The sequence below is a fragment of the Tinamus guttatus genome, unplaced genomic scaffold (assembly GCF_059628265.1).
Source record: "Tinamus guttatus ecotype Peru unplaced genomic scaffold, ASM5962826v1 Tinamus_guttatus_pri_ptg000261l, whole genome shotgun sequence".
Classification (NCBI taxonomy): Eukaryota; Metazoa; Chordata; class Aves; order Tinamiformes; family Tinamidae; genus Tinamus; species Tinamus guttatus.
Window position 1 is genome coordinate 1,268,265 of NW_028288795.1, and position 23,794 is coordinate 1,292,058.

Genomic DNA, 23,794 nt, shown 5'->3' on the forward strand with positions numbered 1-23,794 from the left:
GAATAAAGTGAGATTTCAATTAACCTAGACAATCACATCAGCAGACATATCAGGAGCTGCAAATGACCAACAATACAGTTGTTAGGGTTATAGTTTTCTGTCATGCTGTAATTCTACAGAGTCCTAAGCACCACAATCTAAGACTAGCAGAACATTTTAAAGTTCTTTTCATTTCTGTAATGTTGAAATGATTCTACCTCGAAGACTGTGCCCCACGCAGCAAGCAAACCAGCATAAGCTGTGTAAATATACAACTGGCTGAAGAGGATGAACGTGTCCTTTCCCTTTAGCATCTTAGGGCTTGTACTGAAAAACAAGCCACAATCCCAGGGCAATACTTTGAAAGCATTATGGTCTTTTACTTTATAGAAAAGTTAGGTTTCCAGCCATAAAAGTCTCTTCCGAGTTATCAGACATGTTTGTGGACGATTTTCAAGATCCAAATAACCTAGTAGACACAACAGAAAAAAAGAAATAGATGAGAATTGAGTACAACCATTAATAGCCATGACAATGCCATTCCAAAAGGGTGAAACTCTAGCATACACCTAGCCACCAGTTCTGCCCTCCCATACTGCCTATCAGGACTTAAATCCATGGTCTCCAGAGACTATTTCCAAAGCTCAGTTCGTTCTACTATTTAGGGACCCGCAAAAAATAAAAGCATGGCAAAAATTACATTGAAATGTTTATGAAAATAGCAATGTATCTAAGCAACACACAATAAGGAACCCTATAACTAAGGGTAAGCGATTTACAGCACAGCAAAGATTTTTGTGTACTACAGTTTTGCATTAGCAAAAAATTATGAGGTCAGCCAACAAGTCTTTGAAGATCTAAGTAGACATAAGTAAAATGTAAAGCAGCTAAGGAACAAGTAGGGAGAGAAAAATCAGAAAACTTGTGCCATTAAATCCCTCCACCCCCCAAAGTATATAACTTTGGATAAATAAATGACAATGCTGCCCAGCTCTACTTACACAATCATGCAGAACATCATGAAGATGTTCCACAAGGCAATGAAGATTCGAAAATATCTGAGACTCAGCAAGAACTCTCTGATATTGTCACCTGGAAATCAGGAGAAGAAACCTTCAATGTGAAAAATGTCTCATATGTCAATAATTCACATTTTCAACAATGAGTAAAAAACACAAGCAAATCTTAGTTTAACACAGAATATAATAGAATTCAGAACAAAAACAAATAAAATAGAAATTTTAGGCAGCAATGACACGTACGACAGCACATCTCTACCATGAGCTTCTAGGAAAATATGTGATAAAAAGAGGTAACCCCTTTGCAAGATACAAAGAAGGAGTATGGGTGCATAAACATTAATATGGCAATCACATTGCAAGCATGGTATTACCTCTGTAGCACAGGTACCTAAGTTCAAAAATGAAAAAACATACATTATGTTTCTTCTCAAATCATAGATCTGGGCTAAGTTTCCACTGTGGTACCTAAATGCAAATAACAAGTGAAATTTTAAGTTGCAATTTAGCAAATCGGTTGTTCCAGCCACAGGCCAATTCACAACTGAACAAAACAGGACAAACTTATACTTTGGTGCCTCGAAAAATGCTTTAAACAAGAATTTCCTGCAGAAAACGCTCTTTTCAGGGAGCGTCTCTATAGTTTTGAGGCGAGAAGCCCTCGCCACCACGCAGCTCTGCGCCCCCAGCTCGGTTACCTGTCGTTGGCTCCCTGGCCTCCTCTCCGAAACCTTCAGTCTCCCTCCTCCTCCTGCGGGACGGCGAGAGCGCCGTTACGGCGGGGACCGCGGAGGGACGTGCGGGCGGCGGGCGGGAACATGGCCGCTCCCCTCAGGCCGGGAGGCAGCGCCCGCTTCCACCCAGCGCGCGGGAGTCGCTATAGCAACCAGCGCGCGGGACCCCCCCCACCACGTTCCCATAGCAACCCGCGTGAGGGGCTTCCATAGCAACGAGGTACCCCCTCCCGGCTCGCACCGGCGGCGGTTGCCGCGGCAACGCGGGGGCGGCGGTTCCCCCTGCACTCACAGCCTGAAGTTGAGCACGGCGCCCGCGTTCATGAGCAGCGTCCTGCGGAGAGACGGAGACGCGTGAGGCCGCCGCTGCCCCCGCTTCCCTCCCCCGCCGCCCCGGGCCCCTTCCGCGCGTACCCGCAGAGCAGCAGGTCCCCGAGCATCGCGGCGGCGGCGGCGGAAGCGGAAGAAGCGCCCGCCGCTTCCGTCCGCCGCCAGCGGGCGCCGCTGCGGGGCGGCGCGGGGGGCGGCACCGGGGCGGCCTCGCGGGGCCGGAGCGCGAGGGCGCAGAGCGGCCGCCGCTGCTCGCGCGCCATGGAGCTGCCGGCGGCCCTGCCGCTCGGCGAGCTCGCGGCCGCCTTCGCCGCCCTGCCCGTGTTCCCGCTCTTCGACCTCGCCTACTACATCGTCTCCGTGCTCTACCTCAAGTACGAGCCAGGTCAGTGCGGCCGCCGCGGCTATATAAGGCGGGCGGGCAGAAATAGCGCCGTCCGTCAGGCCGGGGCCCGCGGGCACCGCCGCTGCCTTCCCTCCCGTCCCGCTGAACGAGGGGAGCCGAAATCGCCCCGCTGGAAGCAGCCTCGCAAGGGCTATTGCAGCTGTCTCGCTCCCGCTGTGTTTGCGGCCGCTTTGCGTGTCTTTGGGGCTGCGGGTTTCGTTCTGCGATGAGCGGTCACCGTGTGCCGCTAGTTACGGCCGGGCACCGTTAGCGGGGCTGACACAACATTTCGGCGTTCCGTCATTTGGCTGCCCGTTTCTGGCTCGCTGAATGAGTGCGGCGACCGAAACGCTGTACGGAGGGCTCTGCAATCAGCGCAGGGCGATCAAAGAGTCTTACGGAGCCGATGTGCTCTGGAGACCTCCCTGGAGAAGCAGTGATGGATGGAGACGGCTACAGGGATCAAAAAATAACCCAACAACACAGCACAAGGCTCCGGGAGACCAAAATGGATTGCCAGACCATAACACTGCTCTAATACATAGTTCTATTTTCTAAACTTATAGGGATTTTTCAAATTAGAGCAGAGGCAGGAAAGGATCCCCATCTCCCCTTCTCTTAAATAAAAGATTAAGAATTACTGTTCTATTTTTACAGGTTATCTTATGAATGAAAGAGCTGTTCAGCTTGTGCATGAATTCTAGAGGGCACCTAGGTTGAAGCAATGGAGAGAATGGTACTAGTATGCATTTTATTTTTAGACTGTAAAGAGACAATGATTTCAAGGAAAAAAATGTTCTTTTTATTTGCAGGAGGCAGCAGAAACTGTAGGAGATAAAATATTAGCCAACTCACAAACTTGTAATGGCTCCATTTGTATGAAATCTCACGGGGGGGCTGTAAGCTACGGTCATGTGTCATTTCTAGACAATATCTATGCGTGTTCAGGTCTCACAGAATACACATTTGTATTTTGTTTTACATCAAATTTTCTCTGACATTTTGTTGTCAGAGAAAATGAAAGTCTCTTGGAGGGTACTGGAGCCTCTGTGTGTTTGCTGGATGTGTCTCCTCATTCGGAATTTGCCTCCCAGGAGCTGTGGAGATGTCTCGTAGAAGCCCTTTCGCCTCTTGGCTTTGTGCTATGCTCCACTGCTTTGGAAGCTACATCCTTGCTGACCTGCTGCTTGGAGAATCCCCTCTTCATTATTTCAGCAATCACTCCAGCGTTGTCCTGGCCACGGCAGTCTGGTGAGTCTTTCACACTTCATCTTGCTTTAGTTAAGCTTAAGACACTGCAGACTGGGTATGAAATTATCCCGGGTGAAGAGAGGGATTCTGCTTGGGACACACACGTATAATCCTGCTTGGGAGAACTGGGGGAAGGCAGAGGCAGTGTGAGGTGGCCTTCGAGTCTTTTGTGGTCCTAGATCCGGTTTCCAGTTTGTCTGAGCAGTTGTCCGGTGTTTTGGGTAGCTGTGCTGGGGCCGGGCCAGCCGCAGGGCATTTCTATTCATAGCAGCCACAGCTGAGGCGCCGCCAAGCCCCAAGGCAGCATGTGCTGCACTTGACACCGCACAGAGCGGAGGGGTGGCACACAGCGACTTTGGGGGTCATTTTTGGTCACGTCAGTGGAATGGGCACACATTGAACACGGTTTCTCAAAGGTTAATTTCCTCCGTGCATCTATGTGCTTTTGTGCAACGCTGCCAGCATTTCCTTTTCCCTGACGTAATTCAGGGGAGCACCACAATATTCTCAACCCTGCCCGTGCCTCCCAAGTGAGGAGGCTCCCTGAACTCTTTGGGGTTTTGTTCCAGGTACCTGATATTCTTCTGTCCCATGAACCTCTTCTACAAGTGTGTGAGCTTCCTGCCGATGAAGCTCGTCTTCGTGGCCATGAAGGAGGTGGTGAGAGTCCGCAAAATCGCGGCGGGCGTCCACCACGCGCACCACCACGGCTGGCTCGTCATGATGGCCACGGGCTGGGTCAAAGGTGAGGGGCTCCAGCGAGCCGGGACACGGGAGGCCAAGGGGGACACAGCACGCGGGGCCCGCGCGTGGACAAAGCTACCTGCTGCTTTGGGGTAACAACAGCCAAGTTCGGGAAATAAGTTACGATCTTGTTCCTCCCAGGTTATCCTTCCTCCTTGGGACACTGGAAGAGAGAGCAAAGCTCTCTCCTGCTGTGGTGGTTTTATTTGTTCATTTTTACTGGTTTGCAGGTTCTGGTGTTGCTTTGATGTCCAACTTCGAGCAACTCTTGCGTGGGGTCTGGAAGCCAGAAACAAATGAAATTCTTCATATGTCCTTGTAAGTAGCTAATGGCAAATTCTCTGTTAGACTGAAAATGGGCTGGGTACAAATACACAAACCTTCTAGACACCTTGTTGTTTCTCTTCTACTATGCAAACCTTTTACAGCTTGCTTATTTCTCTTCTAGCCCTACAAAGGCTAGTCTCTATGGCACACTCCTCTTCACTCTGCAGCAAACTCACTGGCTCCCCATCTCTGAAGCCAACCTTATCTTCTTTTTTACCATGTTCATGATAGTTTGCAAGGTAAGTTTATAGCAGATTTGCTGCTAAAACAAATCTGCAGAAGCAGAGAAAAGGGCTGTAGAGTTGAGTTGAGGGAATTCATTAGTTTAAGTTGAAACCCTGACTTTGGAATGCTGCTTTCTACCCTGTTTACTGGGTTTTGCTGATCTGTCTCCTTACTCACCAGAACTTCCATGTAGGCGTCTGTGTTGTCTTGCCTATGTAGAGTTTCTACATGAGTAAGTTCATAAAGAAGTGGAAAAAGTGAAAACGTTAATTTTAAGAAAGCTAGTGATGAGAATGAGCTATTCTGCAGGGCAATAAGAAAACAACTGGTGAGTCCCACCAGTTTCTGTTAAGAAATACTAGGAGTAATTTTTGCACCTAGCTCTGGTCACCTTCCTAAGCCCCTGTTGAAGGCATTGCCCGACAGGGGAGGGTGTTCAAGAATTTATAGATGGAATTCTTCATTCCGTAGGCTGTACAGCCCGGTAGATCCTTGCAGTACACTCTCAGGTGACGTAGCAACAGGGACTCTTACCTGGTCTTAGTGAGCAGATACTGCTAGTCAGTGTTCTGTGATCATTAACTCTCTGTCCCCACTGCTGCTTGCCAGGTTTTCATGACAGCGACTCACTCTCATGCCTCACCTTTTGCTCCTATTGAAGACTTCATCTGCCCAGTTTTCTTTGGCTCTGTTGCTAGTGGACACGCTAGTCACCATCATGACCACCACGGGGCTTCCCATGACGTTTCCCATCCGCCGCCGCCTCCTGCAAAGTCTAAAGAGGAGCTAAATGAAGGCACAAGGAAAAGGAAAGCAAAAAAAGCCGAGTAAAAGAAACAACTGCACAGTAAATAGGCCAAGAAAATTCTTCCAGAGCTGCATCTCAAAGCCACCTGTGACCTCATTTATCCTCCAGTCCTTTTCTCTGAGACTTCAGGGAAGATTTGGAAGCCAGGACACTGCCAGGCAGGTCCCTGAATTACATCTGTGCTCTTTGCTGCTTCTTGCTACTCGGTCTGTCTCTATTCTGTGCTTATTTTAAGGGATTTGTAGATTTGTGCCAGGATGATACTTGGGTGCCAGGTCCCAAACTGTCAGCAATTATGATGCAGCATTTTCAACTGATGTAAAACCTTTCATTGTATTAATTTCTGAATGGAGATAGTGCTTTGTGCTCCTGCAGCTCAGTAGATTCCTTTGAGTTTTCAATGACCTTCTTGATGTCTGCCAAAACAGCAAACTGTTTAGGACACAATTCACGTGTCTAAATGGGATTTTCATACTCAAGGAAATTAAATGATCTCATATGAACCTGATCTAATTTTCTTAGCTCCCACGTTTGCAGTATCTCCAGTTAATGTGACATTTTATATGCGGTAAGGACATCAACTGGTGTCCGGGCCAAATTCCACTTTGGGTAATTGCCTTCTTCTCATCTAAATTCTCCCTGATTCTTAATGGATACAACATTATCTATTTCTTAGCTAAATCTTTGTTTGCAAGGGCTTTGAAGCTGCAAAATGCTCTCAGTGGTATGTATTGTTATTCCAAACTGTTGTGTAGTGTTGCTGCACGTTGTTAGCAATTGTGTCCCACCTCAAAACTCATTGTATTTATCTGAGGAAGAAGCCAGGTTCTGGTTTATCATCCAGTAGGACATATGAAGTGTGTGTAAGTGTACATGAGTATTTATTACTATTTATTTGTAAGTGTCAGGGCAGCAAATTAATGGACCTGAAAATGGCTTTTTTAAAAAGCTTTGCATCTTCATATACAGAATTGGATACTTCTAAGCAAGGTCTTAAGCCCCCAGCTACGTGCTGGCTTGTGCTGGAGGTCAGCCTTAACTCCTTTCCTACATACAGAAAGGAGTATTTTTCATACTCTTAAAATAACATTAAAAGGCCAAAAATGGGGATTTTGCAACAAATGATTGAAAATACTTTAAAGGACTGATAAGAAAACAGGAGCTGAAGAAACAGTATCCTTTGTATGTCCCTTCTAGTAAAACTCTGACCTCTGGGAGGAGCCTGTGCCCCGAGAAGGAGAATATCAAATGTCTTACGTGGCTCAGGGAAGAGTCTGTCTTGGCTTAGCGAATATTGGCTTTTAGACTAGATTCAAACTGTTCTTAAGGAATTTATTTTTAAAAGCATCATTTAGAGCACTGTGCTCGAAAGACCTGTATTTGTTCTAATTTTGTTTCATCACCAAGAGCTGAGATTGCTGTGGCTGTGACATCCCTGGGGATGGATCCTGAGTGTTTCGTTAAGCTCCTGTTGCCATCCCCAGGGATGAGGGTTTTCTTTGCTGTCATCTGGAATTTGAAAATGGTGGTAAGGGAGGGGCTTGAAAAGGGGAATATAAATTGGAGGACTTCAGGGACTCCCCCCTCTTTTGTTCCTGTTACAAAAGTAAAACTACAATGTTACTTTAACAGAAGAGTACCTGTAACCTAAAGATTGTTGTGTACAACCAGATGAAAGCCAGCACAGGAGGTCAGATTAATTGTGGGCTTGGATTTGGAAAGTGCCTTACCTCTGTGACTCTCCCTCCCCTTGGGTAGAAAACAGGCGTTCTGCCTGGTTTTGCAGATACTCTTCTACTGAAACGTGCTGTAACACTAGCATGCACAAGACTGTCATTCATGTTCTATAAGATGTCTGGTTTAAGGGGAATTTTGTTTTATGAAAGCCCTCAAAAATAAAATTGTGAAGTGACTCTGATTGTTCATTGGTGCTTGAGCAAATAAGGGTGTTTCTATGACTTTCCCCACGAGAAAGAAATATTCTGAGATATGTTAAAAGCTAAAACTTTGTTCACCTTCAAAGTACCTTTCCTGGGATGTGATCAGCTGCCAGAAAGGAGGCTCAGCTTTCACTGAGTGAAGCGTTTCACTGGGAGAGATACAGACCCTTTCTTGAAGATTCAGGGCTGAGTTTTGGCAGCCTTTCCCGGCTGCCCTCCTGCATGCCAGACAGCAAAGATTTCTTCTTTCCACAGCAGCAGATTTGGGCCATTTCTGCAGGGGCACAGCCTGCCACAACACTGCCTGGAAAAGGCTCCTAATTTTCTTACGGACGTCACTTCTTTCCTCTCCCGTCTAACTCTTAAAGTATTTGGTTAAATATTCTCCTCTCCTATACCGTACACCTTCAGTGTTGCCAACAGATTTTGCTGAGGAGCTAGAGAAAAGAGCAGACAGCAGCAGGGAAAGCAGAGATTTTACAAGTGCTTTGAAAAATCCAACGTGCTGCTGGCCGTGCAAAATGTTCCCAGCCCCAACCTCTGCTCGGGGTAGGGAGCAGCACGCCATGGCTTAGACTTCCACAGGACAGACGTCATTGCTTCCAAAGATGTTCTGATCTGATAACTCCTGATACTAACTCGAGTGAGATGCACCTAAATTTAGCAATAGGTTTAATCCTTAAAGAGGCCCTGGTTGCCTGATGGAAAAAGCAAAGTGCTTCAGTTGCTGTTCTCAGCGTTTCTTGCTGATTGACAGGTTTCCCTTTCCCTTTTACACATGGCCAGCCCTATAAAGCAGCTACAGATTTTATCTTTGCAGATCAGCTTCACAGATAAGGAAAGCTCTAAAGCCCTTATTCTGGTTGTAGAAAAATAATGGATGATTGTGCAGAAAACTTAAAATTATTCCCCACAGTCAATGAAGGGAAGTAAATAAACTGGGCAGCGCAATCAAGAGAAAGGCTTTCTAACTCTCAGGGTGTAGATGATTGTCACAGAGTTAGCAGGGGGTCTTCAAAGAAGTTTCATTCCCGGGAAAGAGCAGGAGTTCCCCAGATATTGGAAGGGGGAATGTGAACGCTGGTAGGAGTCACTTGTCCAGCTCAGTGTTTGCCACGTCTCATGTTTCTCAGGGCACGCAAATCGGCAGCTGCTTCCTCCCGATTTCACTTTTGGCCTCTGGTTCAGCCTTTCTCAGGTGCTGGGGTCCGCTCCTTGCTCACCCGGATTCCTCCAGCAGGCAGGATGCTGATGTTCAGCCTCGCTGGACAAAGGGTTTTCAATTTTGTTAAACGCAGACAGTGTTTGAGTCCCGAGAACCGCCCGCAAAACCAGCTGGGGATAGGGATTGAATCCTGCCCTCGTGTGGTCTGTTCCAGGCAGGGACACGGCTCAGGAGCTGCAGGAAGCAGACAGACAGGGAGAAATGGATTTTCTGCCGTCCCGGAGGCTGCTCTGCCATCGTGACTCGCAGTTACTACTCACTTCAGCTCCGTGATGACATTTCTGACAACGAGGAGATGGCAAAAGTGCCAACATCCACATTCAGGAGTATCTTGCAGTCTGGCCTCTCTTTCACACTTGCACCAGCGTTTGCCTCTTTTCACACTCTATCACACGGCAAAGTACCGCTCAGAACATCTTCCCGCATGGCCCCTATCTATCTTCTTTCTGCTCCTAAAAAGAATTTGAAAGGTTTTTTTTTTTTTTAGAGCACTTGCAAATGTAACCTTTTAGGAAGAATCCGTGTGAGACGGTGATTTCAGACAGAGCTTTAGGGGACAGGCAGCATATGGATACAGAAAACAGTTCTGCTGTGTTTAGAGGCTTGAACATTTTCCTAGCCTGGGGTCCAGGATATCCCTTGAAAAAGGTTGGTTGGGTGGTTGGTTTTGGTTGTTTTGATTTGCAAACGGCAGAAACTCCCTGCTTGCCAGCACGCACGATGCTGCTCTCCTGCAGGAAGCAAACACCCTCTTTTCCAGCCATCCCAAACCCCGAAAATTCCCCTTTGACCAAGTAGGCCTTGTCTTTCCAAACACAGTCTGCTAATTTGGGTCTGAATTCTAAAATTAGTGTTGCAGGGAGAGTCCCACTCCCTGGTGTGAGCATTTTTAACTAAGTTTAGTAGTTATCTAATAACTCCTGCACAATTCTACACAAGTCAAATGGTGCCAGGACACGGGCCCGATCCCAGCACGTAAAGAACCCTACTGCAATGGCTAAGAGTGCCTGACCCATAAGTGATATTAATACTGCTAAGGCCTTTGTGACACTGAAACGCGGACAAGCGTGTCCGCAGGCAGCCCCAGCAAGCAACTGGATTGAGGAGTAGAGCAGCCGATCGGGAGAGCACGGATGCTTGGAAGGAGATCGTGGGGACGAGGCCCCGATGACAATCACAGGTTGCTACGAGCTGGTTGTCTTCTGAATACAGCGAGATCACTCCAAAACGTGGCTGCATCTCAGTGCGGATGCGGTTAACGATTTAACGAAGCTGGTTCAGTGTCTGTCCCCATCCTGGTCCCGTTCCACTGCGTGGATTTTTCCAGCCTCCTGCTGCGCCCCTGCACACGACGCGCACCGGATTCCTCACAGGTAAGATTGGTCCTGGGATACCTAGCCAGAATGCATCTATTCACCCATCTATTATGGATAGGTTGGGGTAGCAATGATAAACTAAGAAACAGATCAAGAATGAGAGAATATCTATTTCCATAGACGTAAGCTTGCACCAAGGCAGGATTTATTCAGCCTTCATGTTCAGCCATCCCCAGCTCCATCTGCGACTGCTCTAACAGGAGAGGACAGAGAAAGTGGGTCATTTTGTCGCGAGGACAACAAAAGCACACACTGACCTAGATATGTCCAGGGAGCCCAATCCTGCCCTTGGCACGGACTGCGGGGGCCAGTCAGCGCAGAGGGGTCCCGCGGGGAAGCACAGCAACAACTGAACCACTGAACGTTCTCCCTCTCGGTCTATACAACAATCTAATTGTTGTCAATACAACAATCTAATCCGAACCACGGTCCGTTTTTAGCCAATATCTCTCCTGAAAGGCATTCGCTGTGCTTTTTTCTCAAAAGATGACAAGTACTCGTACACCGGAGCGCTGGAGCAGTCCATCACCGTCTGAGGTGTTGCAAGTGGTAATTTTGAATTCCAGTGAGGACAAGAAACAAGTATAAACCACACTCTGTATTTAAATAGGCTTGCAGCATTCTTTATATGTTGCAAGAAGGGAAACACGTCATACAGCAGGTCTGTGCACGGACACTCATTTGGTTAGATATCACAGCAGAAATCAGAGCCAAAAAGCTTGGCCAAAGTTGTTTGCTGATGAACAAAGGTGACTTTATTCAGCTACGACTATGGAGGAACATGCACTAAGCTTCTCTTTTCTGGGTCCCTACAAACATCCTACAACTACCTGGTTGTACTCCCTAACTTTTAGCATTGCAGTAGGAAACCATGACAGGGAATGCATCTATCAGAACAGAGTAGAACCCTATTGAAGCCAGTGGTACATTACAACTGCGACAAGAAACTGCAATTACAGAACACGAGTAGCAAATATTCCAGCACACAGTAGAGAAAAATACTCCGGGCTTAAACAACAGCATCAAGTTTTTTGGCAAAGCAAGTTAAGCTCTCTGAAAGCTTCTAGTAAGCAAAACACCAATAATGTTTTGAGAGAAGCGAACAAAATGACTTATGATCCCGCTCTCCTCCTGCCTCTTCATTTGGCAGCCTAGTTGCGCCGAGTCCCACTTGCCTCGTGACAAGTGAGCAGCGGAAGGAAGGGATTTGTTTCAGGTAGGCTCATTCCACGCAGGAAATGCGTCCCCGCGTCCTGCCCTTGGTTTTGGCCGTACCGCACATCCACACGACCGCGAGCAGAACGGCACCGACCGCGGACGGGTTTGTCACCACAGCAAAACTTGGCTCCATCATCCGCCTTTGCTGTCCCCAGCCCGCATGCCCCCAGCACAACCAGATCCAGGACGGCGCAGCAACGTACTTGGGAAAATCCCGAAGGAAGGAAAGGGAGAACTTGCTCAAGGGCCAGGAAAACCAAGGGGGCTCTTTGGGGGAGGCAGCTGGCCCCAAGAAGAGCTCCCAGATCCGCTCGGTGCTTTAGAGCGCAGAGACGAGCGGGACCAGCCGGCACCAACACCCAGGGCCGCGCACGGAGGCTTCACCCCCCTCCGCTCCCCTTAGGCCTCGGTCCTTTAGGCTCCCAACGCCGAACGCTGCCAAGTGATCCCTGTTATTTCAGATAACTGTTGATATTCCGCTCTATCCAACAGCCCTGCCTGTGTATCCCACCGGGAATCACGCAGCAAAGAAGAAAAATAAACAAGTCAATAAATCAAACCCGAAATTTGTCGGAGCAGGAATGGGCTCCTGGCACTAAGCGCAGCCCAAGGGCAGACGAGCAGAGACGGCTCCCGGGCACCGGGAGCTCCGGACACAGCCGCCGCGGCGACTCCCCCGTCCCCATCCCCGTCCCCGTCCCCATCCCCGTCCCCGTCCCCATCCCTATCCCTATCCCTATCCCCATCCCCGTCCCCATCCCTATCTCTATCCATTCCCCATCCCTATCCCCGTCCCTGTCCTTGTCCCCGTCCCCGTTCCGCTTGGCGCCGCTCACCTCCCGCCGCCGCCTCAGCGCGCCGCCCGCCCTGCCGCTCGAACAGCCGGAAGCGGTGCCGCGCTGAGGCGCTCCGGGGCCGCGCCGCGCGCCGCGCGGGTTCCGTTCCGGGCGCGGCGCGTTCCGCGCGCGGCGCCGCGCCGCTCCCGGGCGGGGCGGGCGGTCCCGGCGGCGCCGTGCGCGGTGACGCAACGCGCTCCGCACGCGCCGACGGGGGGAGAGGGCGGCGGCGAGGGGGGCGCGCCGGCCCCACTCCCAACATGGCGGCGGGGGGCGGCGGCGGCCGCGGGGGCAGCGCCCCGCGCTGGGGCGGCGGCGGCGGCCGGGCCGCGGCGCAGGAGAAGCTGCCGGTTCACGTGAGTGCGACGGGGGCCTCCCCGGCCGTGGCCTGCCCCGCCCCGCCCGCAGGGCCGAGCCCGCCCCCCCGGGGCTTCCCCCGGCGCGGGGGCCGCCTCCCCCGGGGCCCCTTCCCCTCCCTTTGGGCGACGCCGCGGCGCGGCCGGGAGCCGCGCGGGGCCTCAGCCGTGTCCCCCCCCGCAGGTGGAGGACGCGCTCTCCTACCTGGACCAGGTGAAGATCCGCTTCGGCAGCGACCCCGCCACCTACAACGGCTTCCTGGAGATCATGAAGGAGTTCAAGAGCCAGAGGTAAAGACCGGGCCACCCCCCGGGACCCGCAGAGTCCCCCCCGACCACCCTGCTGGCCCCTCAGGTCTCCATCCAGCCCGACGTCATCTGCTCCATCATTCCCCGGAGCCAGAATCCCCGGGGAAAAGCAGCTCTGTTGTTGCTGCTTGTTCTCAAACCACATCTGGGCAAGAGGCTGCAGCGCGGAGCCGTCACGGCGCGCGGCCTGGCCGGGTCACCCCGATCCCGGTCCCGTGGGAGTGTTTTGGCATGATGGCAGTCATTCCCTCTGCTCAGGCCAGTGTCTAGGTCCAAGGATCCCCAGCCTTCTTGAGAAGGAAGCAGATGTTCCCGATACCTCTGCAGTTGTCAGGGTCCAGCTGGTCTTTTTGGTTCGGACGCAGGTAACAGACTCCTCTCGTTTCTAGCATCGACACTCCTGGAGTTATCCGGCGTGTTTCACAGCTCTTCCATGAGCATCCCGACCTCATTGTGGGATTCAACGCTTTCCTTCCTTTGGGCTACAGGATAGAAATTCCCAAGAATGGGAAGTTAAGCATACAGTCACCACTGACTAGTCAGGTAGGTTAAAGCCCTTACGTTACTCTAAATGAACTGTGGGGTATGTATCTCTATATAAGTGTCTTGCACAATTCAGGCTACATAGCAACATGCAAAACACGTTTTTGTGTGGTTTTCAAAGTCTATAAGAGTGGGTATAAATCTAAATATATATTCTCAAAGTTGTCAGCTTAGCCTCCTAAGCTGTGAGTGAGATTCCTGAATGAATTATCAGTGCAACCCCAAAGGCTTCACTTAGATTTAAAAACTGAAACTGTGATTTGCTTGACATGTTTACGTATAATCGCAGTGCGTGGTGTATAATATCAAACTCGAGGAAAAAAATCCTGGAAGAATCATATTTCTAGTCTTCCAGTGAGAAACTGTGAAATGTGTTTATGCATTAGGCAAAAAGGCAGGTGTTGCCATCCAGTTGTTCAAATCCCGCAGAAAAAGACATCTGTTGTAATATAAATAGATATGACTGGTCTTTGCTTCCCTTTTTCCTGTGTGGTTATGGAGTTGAAATAGCACTATCACCTGAATTCGACTTACAAACATATGGTTTAACTCTGATTAGCAGCAGTAAATCTCTTTTTGATCTTAGTTCTCTTAGATCTCTCTGTCACTCACAAATTCAGCACCTTGAAGGGGCCCTATGTCGTAATAGAGTTTGTAATAGAGAACTGGCAGTTCTCCTGAGATAAAACAGTGGCAGTAGAGGCTGCAGTGCAGATCATTTGGTACATTCGTGCCTTCCCTGCCCCTTCCAGTGGAGTGGATAACGTCGCAACAGTGAGGAGCTTCAGTGAGTTGGATAGTTTGTAAGACAGGGCTTACAGGATTCATTTAACTGGTAATGTTAATGAATACTGATAATGAACCGATTAATGTTAATAAGGAAATTTATTGGTTATTTTTTTCCTTTCTATTTTATGTGTTAAAATCTCTTTTTAGCTGAACAGCTTGAAAATGCTGGTGCTGAATTATTGCACTTGCACCTGTGTGTCTCAACAAGTCCCCGTCTTGCATGTGTTGTGCCACTAGGTGCCCTCCGAGGCTGTCCCCAGCGCTCTCCCTGGCAGTGGGCTCCTGCTCCATTACTCCCAGGAGAACTCACACAACCACAGTGACTGTTCGGAGGAGTTTAGGCAACAGCTTCCATACAAAGAAGATAAATCCCAAATTCCTTTGGAGTCTGATTCTGTAGAGTTCAATAACGCTATAAGTTATGTGAATAAGATCAAAACACGTTTCCTCGACCATCCAGAAATTTACAGATCCTTTTTAGAAATTCTTCATACTTACCAGGTAAAACATCTTCTATATAAAATTTATCGGTACTGTTTAGGATCTCTACGATTTTGGCTGTTGTGGAGGTAAGAGATTTTCTTGCTTAGCAAGATATGTTTTTATAACTACTTAACATCTGTGTGTATCTTTCAGAAAGAACAGCTGAACACTAAAGGGCGACCTTTTCGAGGCATGTCAGAGGAAGAAGTGTTCACTGAAGTAGCAAACCTGTTCCGGGGGCAGGAGGATCTGCTCTCTGAGTTTGGACAGTTCCTCCCGGAGGCTAAAAGGTCTTTGGTAGGTCTACATGTAAGGCAGAACATTGAGTATTCTCTGCTTGTATGCAGATACATAAAGAAGCTTTAGCAATGCCAAATATTGTGGAAAAGCCCAGAGCTAGTAAGTGAGCTTTGCTCTTTTTCATTGCCTGGAATTTTACAGGAGACTTGACTACATTCTCTTCATTCTGTTCAGATAAACAGGGTTCTTCATTAGCACATTGAAATCACTATTTATTTGCTTCAGTTCACAGGAAATGGACCATGTGAGGTGAACAGTGTCCAGAAAACTGAGCATGAAAAGAATCTGGAACACAGTAAAAAGAGATCCAGACCACTGCTGTTGCGTCCTGTTTCTGGCCCAGCAAAGGTATCCTTTAGCAAGCAAAAATTTAGAATGCTCTGACATTGCTTGTGCTTAGACAATTGCTTAAAGTTGTAATGAACTGAGTCTTTGGATTATGTAGGTGTTAGGTACAAGAAAGAAATTATTTTATTCAATTTGTTTTATAGAGAATTATTTAATGCAGCTAAAGGGAGTTGTTAAAATATGCTTAAACATGTTTTGCTAACACGCTGAATACTAAATATCAGGACCTTCAGTATTAAGTATGAGGAAGAACTCCCTGGAAAGTGCCAGTTGAGTGCTTCTGCAAAGGAATGTTTCTCTCAAATTCTTCCTCAAGAAGAATTATACCCTGGTATAGGTCAGCAAAGTGGGATTTTATAGCATTTGAGTCTGACTGATGTTCTTTCAACAGAAAAAAATGAAATTGCGGGGCACCAAAGATCTCTCGGTAGCAACAGTGGGAAAATACGGAACACTGCAGGAGTTTTCCTTTTTTGATAAGGTCAGTATCTGGCTTGTTCTTGCATTCAGCCATATATAGGGTTTTTTTCTGTGTGTGTGTGTGTAATTTATGTGTCAGCATTTAGCACTTGCTTGATTTTTCAGGTATTGGAAACAGACTAAAGAAAAAAAAATTTTTGGAAGACTAGTGGGAAGTCATCATTAGCATTTTTTTCCTGAATGCTTTTCTCTGAATGGATATTTTGTGCATATTGTCTTTTTATGTTGCTGTGAAGCTCGAGTTATTGCCACTGCAGCCACAGTTCAGCCAATGTTGAATATCAGCACTAAAACAGCAGGTCAGACAGTCTCATGTTTCTCTGCAATCTGTGCTTTAGGTGCGCAGGGTGCTGAAGAGCCAGGAAGTCTATGAAAACTTTCTCCGTTGCATTGCTCTCTTCAACCAGGAGCTGGTCTCTGGCTCTGAGCTGCTCCAGTTAGTTACACCGTTTTTAGGGTAAGTTACTGATTATCTGCCCTACTGTGCTGTGCTTTTTAGGCTTGGCTGTCATACCCTATGGTAGGCATCATGAACTTTGTTACCAAAGTTTTGATTTAACTTCAGGTCGTATCTTGTGTGTAGTACACCAGAAATTGAAAGCTAATCTGAAAAGAGAGGTTATAAAATCTGAATCTTTCAACCTGTCTACGCAGCTCCTAAGGAGCAGTTTGGGAGGATGGTTCCCTCTGCCAGGGCATCCACCTGACCGCTGTGCAAGCAGCAGGCAGCCCAATGTTCCACTAAACCACTGGGGCAGAGAGTTCCTGGGCTTTGGAAGGTGGTCTCTGTTCATACTCCCTCTTCTAATTTCTCAAAATATAACGTGAAACCTCAGAACAGAGCCATGAAACAGATAGATAGCTGTAGCTCTCTGATGTGAGCAAATGAGCGCTGACTCCTTAGTCAGTTAAGGGCAATATGGATGAAATTAAGAATGGGAATTCTTTTTCTGCGTTAAGTCAAAAGAACATAAAGCACTTCAGAGGGAACAGTAACACATGTAAAATGTTGGTGGAGGATTTCTCATAGTATTGCTAACTTTGCTTAGATTTCACCCTCACTTTTTGACATACAGAATGAAATAATATAGAATATGCTGACTTATGTACTTGTCTCTGAAGGAAATTCCCAGAACTCTTTGCACAGTTCAAGTCCTTTCTTGGTGTGAAAGAACTTTCATTTGCTTCTCCACTGAGTGACCGATCTGGGGATGGGATGAGTCGGGAAATTGATTATGCCTCCTGCAAACGCATAGGATCAAGTTACCGGGCTCTTCCAAAAACTTACCAGCAGCCAAAGTGCAGTGGAAGAACAGCCATTTGCAAAGAGGTACTTTGTAATCCACCTGTTGAATCTCTGGTAGCCTGTAATGTAGCTTTTCCCAAAGTATCTTCTCGTCAATACCTTCATATCTCCTGTTTTCTTGTGGTAATTTAGTGTTTATTGAAACACACATTGTACTTAACTTGAACTGGGCTGTTTAGTTTGCCACAGCTTCTGTATCTGGATTTTTGATGCTGATCAGTCAGCTTTCATCTTGGATTTATTATTCATCCAATTAATTGAAATAAGAGTATCCACATGCAGTTTACTGATTTTGTCTAAACCCATCTCAAATCACAGTTCTTACTTTAGCCTCTTTGAGTCTGTGTATGAACACAGATTTTCTCTTATAGACAAAAGATTAAATAGCATGAGATGAAACCCCTCTCCTCACAGAGTGGCCATTTGCAGAAAAGTTGTGAAACTCGGGGAAGAACACTACAGGAATGAAACAGAAGTTTCAGAAGCAGAAGTTGGGCCCTTTGGGAACACTTCTGAGATCCTGAGGCTCTGCACAATGTCATGGCTTTGCACTCTTGCAGGTGTTAAATGATACCTGGGTTTCCTTTCCATCCTGGTCCGAGGACTCCACTTTTGTCAGCTCTAAGAAGACTCCTTATGAGGAGCAGTTGCACCGCTGTGAAGATGAACGTTTTGAGGTACCTCTGCTGTTTTGCATTGCTGCCTGTCGATGTGATCTGCCTCCTCAAACAGCAGAACTTCTAGTTTTGTTAGTACTCATTAGTTTGAGATAGAGTTGGGTCTTTTCCACTTGCTTGGAGTCTAGTATGTTCCTTTGAGGCCTGGGTCTAGTTCTAAAGAGCACGTTACCCTCAGGAGAACTGCTGGACATCCATGGGGTGGAGGCTGGTGCTTCTCAGCTCCACCCCATGGGCCTGGAATGCAGGCCACACACCTGGGAATCACTGCTCTCCATTTTCCTGCTGCCTTTTTCCTTACAGTGTGACTTCTTTGAATTCTTTAACAGTTGGATGTTGTCTTGGAGACCAATTTAGCCACAATACGTGTGCTGGAGAGTGTGCAGAAAAAGCTGTCTCGACTGACTCAAGAGGATCAGGAGAAATTCCGACTGGATGATTGTTTGGGAGGAACATCCGAAGTGATCCAGCGTAGGGCCATCTATCGCATCTATGGTGATAAAGCACCAGAGATCATTGAAAGTCTTAAAAAAAACCCTGTTACTGCAGTTCCTGTTGTTCTTAAGAGGTAATTCTCATTCTCCAGTGCTCACCTGTCATCTTTAAGAAACGGATACAGGGTTATAAAGCTTGTTTGTTTTCCAAAAGTAGGTGATTTGAGTATTTCAGGTATAAACAAGTCACCATAAAAAGCTGAAAGATTCTGAGAAGGGTGCTCCAGGAAGAAATGCTTTGTGTGTATTTCTGTGATCACCCTTTCAAACTAAAATAGATTGTACATTTTTGCAGATTGAAAGCGAAAGAAGAAGAGTGGCGGGAGGCCCAACAGGGCTTCAACAAAATCTGGCGGGAGCAGTATGAGAAAGCCTACTTGAAGTCTCTTGACCACCAGGCCGTCAACTTCAAGCAAAATGACACCAAAGCTTTGCGCTCCAAGAGCTTGTTGAATGAAATCGAGAGTGTCTACGATGAGGTGTGTATGGCAGCATCCACCCCCTTGGCAGCGTTTTGCGGTATTATCTAAAGTTTCACCTCAAACCTGGGACCTTGCTGAAGTGGTAGTCAGTCAAAATGACAGTATTGCCAAGCACAGCCATTAATATTGGCTCATTTCTTCTGGCAGGAGTGCCTCTTGAGCATGGATCGGAAGGATCTTTATCTGTTTTTCTCTTGATTACAGCATCAGGAGCAGCATTCAGAGGGAAGAAGTTCATCGACAAATGAGCCTCACCTTATCTTTATCTATGAAGATAAGCAGATTTTGGAAGATGCAGCTTCTCTTATCAGCTACTACGTGAAACGACAGCCTACTATTCAAAAGGAGGATCAGGCCACCATTCGGCAGATTGTGCATCACTTCATACCTGAGCTGTTTTTCTCTCAGCCGCCTGAGCACAGTATTTCTGAAGAATCAACAGATGAGGACAGAGAAAACCATCAGGGGCAGAACCTGGATACTCCTGAGCTACGGAAGAAACACATGCCTGGGCCTCCAAGCAGTCCTCTGGAGGCCAAAGCAACCTTCTGCGATGTTACAGCTGCTGAGCCTCACAACACTCTGGATGATGTTTACAGTCTGTTCTTCGTCAATAATAATTGGTATTTCTTCCTCCGCCTTCACCAGACTCTGTGCTCCAGGCTCCTAAAGATCTATCGTCAGGCTCAGAAGCAGCTTCTCGAGTATCGGACTGAAAAAGAGAGAGAAAAACTCCTCTGTGAGGGAAGAAAAGAGAAGACCAATGATCCAGCCATGGAGCTAAGACTGAAGCAACCAAGTAAGAATAGTCCGAGATACAGTTTATTCCTAATGTTCTGGTTGCTCCTGCAAGGCTGTGTGTGTGTGTGAGTAACCCGGAACAGCAGGCAAGTCTGTGAGGAAGGCTGAGGCAGAAGCCAGTGCCATATTCAAGAATCATGGATGCAGCTAATTCCACTAATTCCACAGACAGCTAGCTTGTCATTTATCCCTCGAGTGATCTTATGCATAGCTCATACAGACCTCCCACAAGCATGTTGTTGTCAGATACGTGTCTTGACTTATTAATCTGTTGTTTTGATTAAAAATATAAACGACGACCAATTATTCATTTAGACACAGGGAGTCATGGAAGGGCATGAGAAAGGCTCTTAAAATCTATCTGCACTCCCTGGGGAAATCTCTCTTTATGTGTGAACTGCTCTTGGTACTGAATGTCGTGAGTCTTGAAAGGTCTTGTCCTTTGTATATCTTGACTCTTGCATGCAATGAGTGACTGCTCTTTTCCCCTTCCCAGGTGAGGTGGAGCTGGAGGAGTATTACCCTGCATTCCTGGATATGGTGAGGAGTCTGCTGGATGGGAATATAGATCCAACACAGTATGAGGACACTCTGAGGGAGATGTTCACTATCCATGCATATATTGGCTTTACTATGGACAAACTGGTGCAGAATATTGTCCGCCAGGTAACTAGTTTGATAGCTGTGCTGTATGTTCGGGAGACAGCACATCTTCCTCTGTACACAGATAACTTCCCAGTATCCCATAACGCAGGAACTCACAAAGCTCAGAGCAAATGCATGGAAAAGTTGTATTTGTGGTGGAGAGCGCCAGGCAGCAGTTCCGTTCAGCTTCAGCTGCGGTACCGAATCACTTTAGGGGACTGAATGTTTCTGGCCTGTTCCAACATTTTCAGAGTTCCAGTCTTTTCAGAGTTGTGTCATTCCCAAAATAGAGCTAAGGGAAAGGAAAGGGCTCCTTCCTTTCTACTCAGTGTCTGTCTTCTAATTATAGTTCTGCTGCAGTTAAGGTACATCTGCCCTTTACTCCTCTCTGTACCTTTTACTGTAATAAAAAGGGAGTGAAGTGTATGGAGTCTGCATGCAGAGTCAAGACTTGGGTACACTGTCTGAGGTGTGATGCTGTGCTGGGTTTTGCACTCCTTTCATAATGTACTAGAGCTAAATCTTGGCCCAGACTTGCTGACTGAATCCCCCTCTTTTTTAATGGAAGCTTCACCATCTAGTGAGCGATGACATCTGCTTGAAGGTTGTTGAGCTCTACTTGAACGAAAGGAAGCGAGGTGCTGCTGGAGGTAACTTATCCTCTAGGTGTGTCCGGGCAGCTAAGGAGACCAGCTATCAGTGGAAGGCTGAACGTTGCATGGCAGATGAGAACTGTTTCAAGGTAAGAATTTGCTGCCAGGGACTTCATAAAGTGACACTTGACTTGGGAGAAGTAGATTTGGAAGCTCCAAGGTGACAGTGTTAAGAGGGAGCAATATGGGGAGAAGGTCTCCAAAACAGCCCCGTGTCGTGGCAGACTGGCCAACTGGAAAGCCTTGTTGCTTTCTCCTGTCCCGGCTCATCTTGTTTATGCAAGTGCCATTGTCAATATTAAGTATTTTGACGTGGACCTGTTGTTTCTGTCACTTTATTACAGGTAATGTTTCTTCAGCGGAAAGGGCAGGTGATCATGACCATTGAGCTACTGGATACAGAAGAAACGCAGACAGAAGATCCTGTGGAGGTCCAGGTAATGCCAGTGACAGTGGAGTCTGCTGTGCCCCAGCCAAAGCAGAAGTCTAGGAATGCCCTTCCTTGAACTTTCTTGTCCCAAAATGTGAGACTTTGCCAGGAGAATGAGTTTGCCTAGAAGGTGGGAAGACTACCCTTGTGGGGCTCTAGCCATTTATACAGCTGGGTATACTAGGAACACAGTTTTACTCTAAATCATCTTGGGGCTGAGTGGGGTAACAGCAGCTTCATAAAAAAACAGCTTGGAAATAACCTAGTTCTTTGCAGCAGTGTTTGTTCTGATACAGAGAAATCTGACTCGAAATTTGTCTCTCTCACGCAGCACCTGGCTAACTACATGGAACAGTATGTTGGGGTAGAGGGAGCTCCGAGCAACCAGAACGATGGCTTCTTACTGAAACCAGTCTTTCTGCAAAGGTAGCTCCCTCCCTTGCCTGAGTCATATCCGCAGCAGCGGTGCTATTGCCTCCTTATTGCATCTGTGGCAATCATTTCAGGTGATGTGCTGTAACAACAGCTCCAGGGAAATTCACTCTTTGAGGTCTAGAGGAGCCGAAAAATGTAGAAATACAAAATTCATACTTGGGCTATGAGCTCTGTTAGCTTAAGAGACTGTGTAACCAAGTGTGACAAATGCCTCACGATCCTTGTTTTGTTCTAGAAACCTGAAAAAGTTCCGCAAGTGGCAGTGTAAGCAAGTGAGAGCCCTGCGCAGTGAGGTGAAGAGCTCCTGGAAGAGGCTGATCGGGGTGGAAAGCGCCTGCAACGTGGACTGCCGCTTCAAGCTCAACACCCACAAGATGATGTTCATCATGAACTCGGAGGATTACATGTACAGGCGCGGGGCGCTCTGCCGAGCCAAGCAGGTGCAGCTCCTGTTACTCTCTGTGCAGCTCAGGCACTAGTGGAGGTTGAGGGTTTGAGCCAAAACGCAGGTACCAATAATAAGTCTCGTGGCTGAACGCCTGCACACTGTGCCCCGCAGCTGTTACTCCTTCTTGGATGAAATGGAGAGCGGAGCTGGTAAATACTCTGCTTTAGTTTAATTTAGCTGCCTGTGTTTTACCACGCAGACTTTTTGGGCGAGCAGCAAACGTTCAGAAACAGAGATCGTTAAAGGCAGGATGCAGCTTCCTGTTCTACTGCTTGTGTTGTTTTAAAGAATGCACATCTCGGATACGCAAATAGGTGAAGATTTTGCTTTCTCCCCCAGAAACCTCTTGGTGATTTTACTGTCCTGTTTTCAGGTACAGCCAGTGGTGCTGCTAAAGCACCACCAGCAGTTTGAAGAATGGCACAATAGGTGGCTCGAAGAGAACGTGACCATGGAGGCGGTTGATCTTGTTCAAGACTGGCTAATGGGAGATGAAGATGAGGAGATGGTGCCCTGTAAAACGACGTGTGAGACGGTGAATGTCCACGGGGTCCCCGTGAACAGGTACAGAGTTCAGTACAGTCGCCGTCCAGCTTCACCGTGACAGAGACTTGTTCCTGGGACCAAGACAAACAGGAGCGTTGCTGGTGAAACACTTTTACTCTGAGCATAGTGGTGGGAATGCAATGTATGTATTAATGATATTTATCCAAACGGCATTTTACTTTGGAGTATGATGTATTTTCCATATGGCATAGATTTGTCTCCTTGCAGTGTAATCCTCCAGTCATCACGAAGAGACCTACAAGCTTTATGGGAACAGGGCTCTGGGCACTGCCTCACTCTCTAGTATTTCCCAGCTTTAGGCCCCTGCGGAGCAGCCCGCACAGGAGGGCTGAGTAAGGGGCTCACACCCTTGCTGAACTAGTGGCTTCAGTGGAGGGCTGGAATGGGGCTGGTGCTTGAGCAGGTGCTGGCAGCTGCTTCCACGTGGAAGGGTTGGATGTGCCCTGTCTTGCTGGGTGTTTCGCTGTTCTGGAGCCTGCAGAACTCTTCAGTGTGACCTCCTTGTGCCAGGGGGCTGAGGGCCCGGGGTGCCAGCCTCCCCCGAGGCTGCTCCCTCATCTCTGTACTGATAAGGCAGCGAACGCAGTATTTGTTACTGGTGCTCTGGGGAGAAAATGCCAAAACTGAGACACGGTTGAGGGGTGCGTTAAACCCTCCACGTCCCTCATCGACGGAATACTCTGGAGCATGAACTGAGGGGAAGAAGCGGAGCTGCAGGGCTGGACAAGAGATCCCGGCTCCCTCGCCGCCGCTTTGGGAACTTGCAGCCTTCCCGGCCCCGGAGCCGCTCGGCGCTCGGGGAGGAGCAGCCAGTGCCAGGTCGGGGCTGTTTGTCCGTGTTTCGCATGCTG

General features: G+C 47.8%; 3 protein-coding genes and 1 long non-coding RNA gene across 5 annotated transcripts; 2 read left to right on the forward strand and 2 right to left on the reverse strand.

The window, feature by feature from the left end:
* Positions 1-133: 133 nt before the first annotated feature.
* Positions 134-2,227, reverse strand: SMIM7 (small integral membrane protein 7). The gene is made up of 5 exons (XM_088527130.1): positions 2,147-2,227; positions 2,025-2,066; positions 1,697-1,749; positions 981-1,071; positions 134-448 (listed from the first exon to the last, which is right to left on the reverse strand). Exons 1-5 carry the CDS (start codon positions 2,170-2,172, stop codon positions 433-435), a joined length of 228 nt encoding a protein of 75 aa, XP_088383256.1. The 5' UTR covers positions 2,173-2,227; the 3' UTR covers positions 134-432.
* A 26-nt stretch (positions 2,228-2,253) lies between these two features.
* On the forward strand, positions 2,254-7,012 carry TMEM38A (transmembrane protein 38A). 2 transcript variants are annotated; one of them, XM_010214433.2, is made up of 6 exons: positions 2,254-2,447; positions 3,542-3,698; positions 4,268-4,443; positions 4,673-4,760; positions 4,891-5,008; positions 5,604-7,012. In XM_010214433.2, exons 1-6 carry the CDS (start codon positions 2,324-2,326, stop codon positions 5,823-5,825), a joined length of 885 nt encoding a protein of 294 aa, XP_010212735.2. In that variant the 5' UTR covers positions 2,254-2,323; the 3' UTR covers positions 5,826-7,012. The 2 variants fall into 2 exon arrangements, with proteins under 2 accessions (XP_010212735.2, XP_088383255.1); XM_088527129.1 differs by lacking the exon at positions 2,254-2,447 and adding an exon at positions 3,035-3,183.
* On the reverse strand, positions 4,624-5,743 carry LOC148594286 (uncharacterized). Its single transcript, XR_015913520.1, has 2 exons — positions 5,625-5,743; positions 4,624-4,791 (listed from the first exon to the last, which is right to left on the reverse strand). It is a non-coding gene; the product is annotated as an uncharacterized LOC148594286 (long non-coding RNA).
* Positions 7,013-12,651: 5,639 nt separating the features above from the next.
* SIN3B (SIN3 transcription regulator family member B) lies at positions 12,652-23,225 on the forward strand. Its single transcript, XM_088527131.1, has 19 exons — positions 12,652-12,753; positions 12,938-13,044; positions 13,452-13,605; positions 14,632-14,895; positions 15,031-15,174; positions 15,403-15,525; positions 15,917-16,006; positions 16,344-16,462; positions 17,128-17,335; positions 17,872-17,988; positions 18,318-18,556; positions 18,778-18,961; positions 19,169-19,763; positions 20,262-20,431; positions 20,979-21,152; positions 21,408-21,500; positions 21,825-21,919; positions 22,164-22,368; positions 22,750-23,225. The coding sequence occupies exons 1-19, from the start codon at positions 12,658-12,660 to the stop codon at positions 22,978-22,980; spliced, it is 3,408 nt and encodes a 1,135-aa protein (XP_088383257.1). The 5' UTR covers positions 12,652-12,657; the 3' UTR covers positions 22,981-23,225.
* Positions 23,226-23,794: the final 569 nt, after the last annotated feature.

Excerpts from the sequence above, each read along its gene's own strand:
- SIN3B (XM_088527131.1), top strand. The coding sequence starts at position 12,658 with ATGGCGGCGGGGGGCGGCGGCGGCCGCGGGGGCAGCGCCCCGCGCTGG. Across the intron at positions 14,896-15,030 it reads AAATTCTTCATACTTACCAG|AAAGAACAGCTGAACACTAA; the intron begins GTAAAACATCTT and ends TGTATCTTTCAG. Across the intron at positions 21,501-21,824 it reads AAGATCCTGTGGAGGTCCAG|CACCTGGCTAACTACATGGA; the intron begins GTAATGCCAGTG and ends TCTCTCACGCAG.
- TMEM38A (XM_010214433.2), top strand. The coding sequence starts at position 2,324 with ATGGAGCTGCCGGCGGCCCTGCCGCTCGGCGAGCTCGCGGCCGCCTTC. Across the intron at positions 4,444-4,672 it reads GGCCACGGGCTGGGTCAAAG|GTTCTGGTGTTGCTTTGATG; the intron begins GTGAGGGGCTCC and ends ACTGGTTTGCAG. Across the intron at positions 5,009-5,603 it reads TGTTCATGATAGTTTGCAAG|GTTTTCATGACAGCGACTCA; the intron begins GTAAGTTTATAG and ends GCTGCTTGCCAG.
- SMIM7 (XM_088527130.1), bottom strand. The coding sequence starts at position 2,172 with ATGCTCGGGGACCTGCTGCTCTGCGG. Across the intron at positions 2,067-2,146 it reads GGGGACCTGCTGCTCTGCGG|GACGCTGCTCATGAACGCGG; the intron begins GTACGCGCGGAA and ends GTCTCTCCGCAG. Across the intron at positions 1,750-2,024 it reads GCCGTGCTCAACTTCAGGCT|GAGGAGGAGGGAGACTGAAG; the intron begins GTGAGTGCAGGG and ends GCCGTCCCGCAG.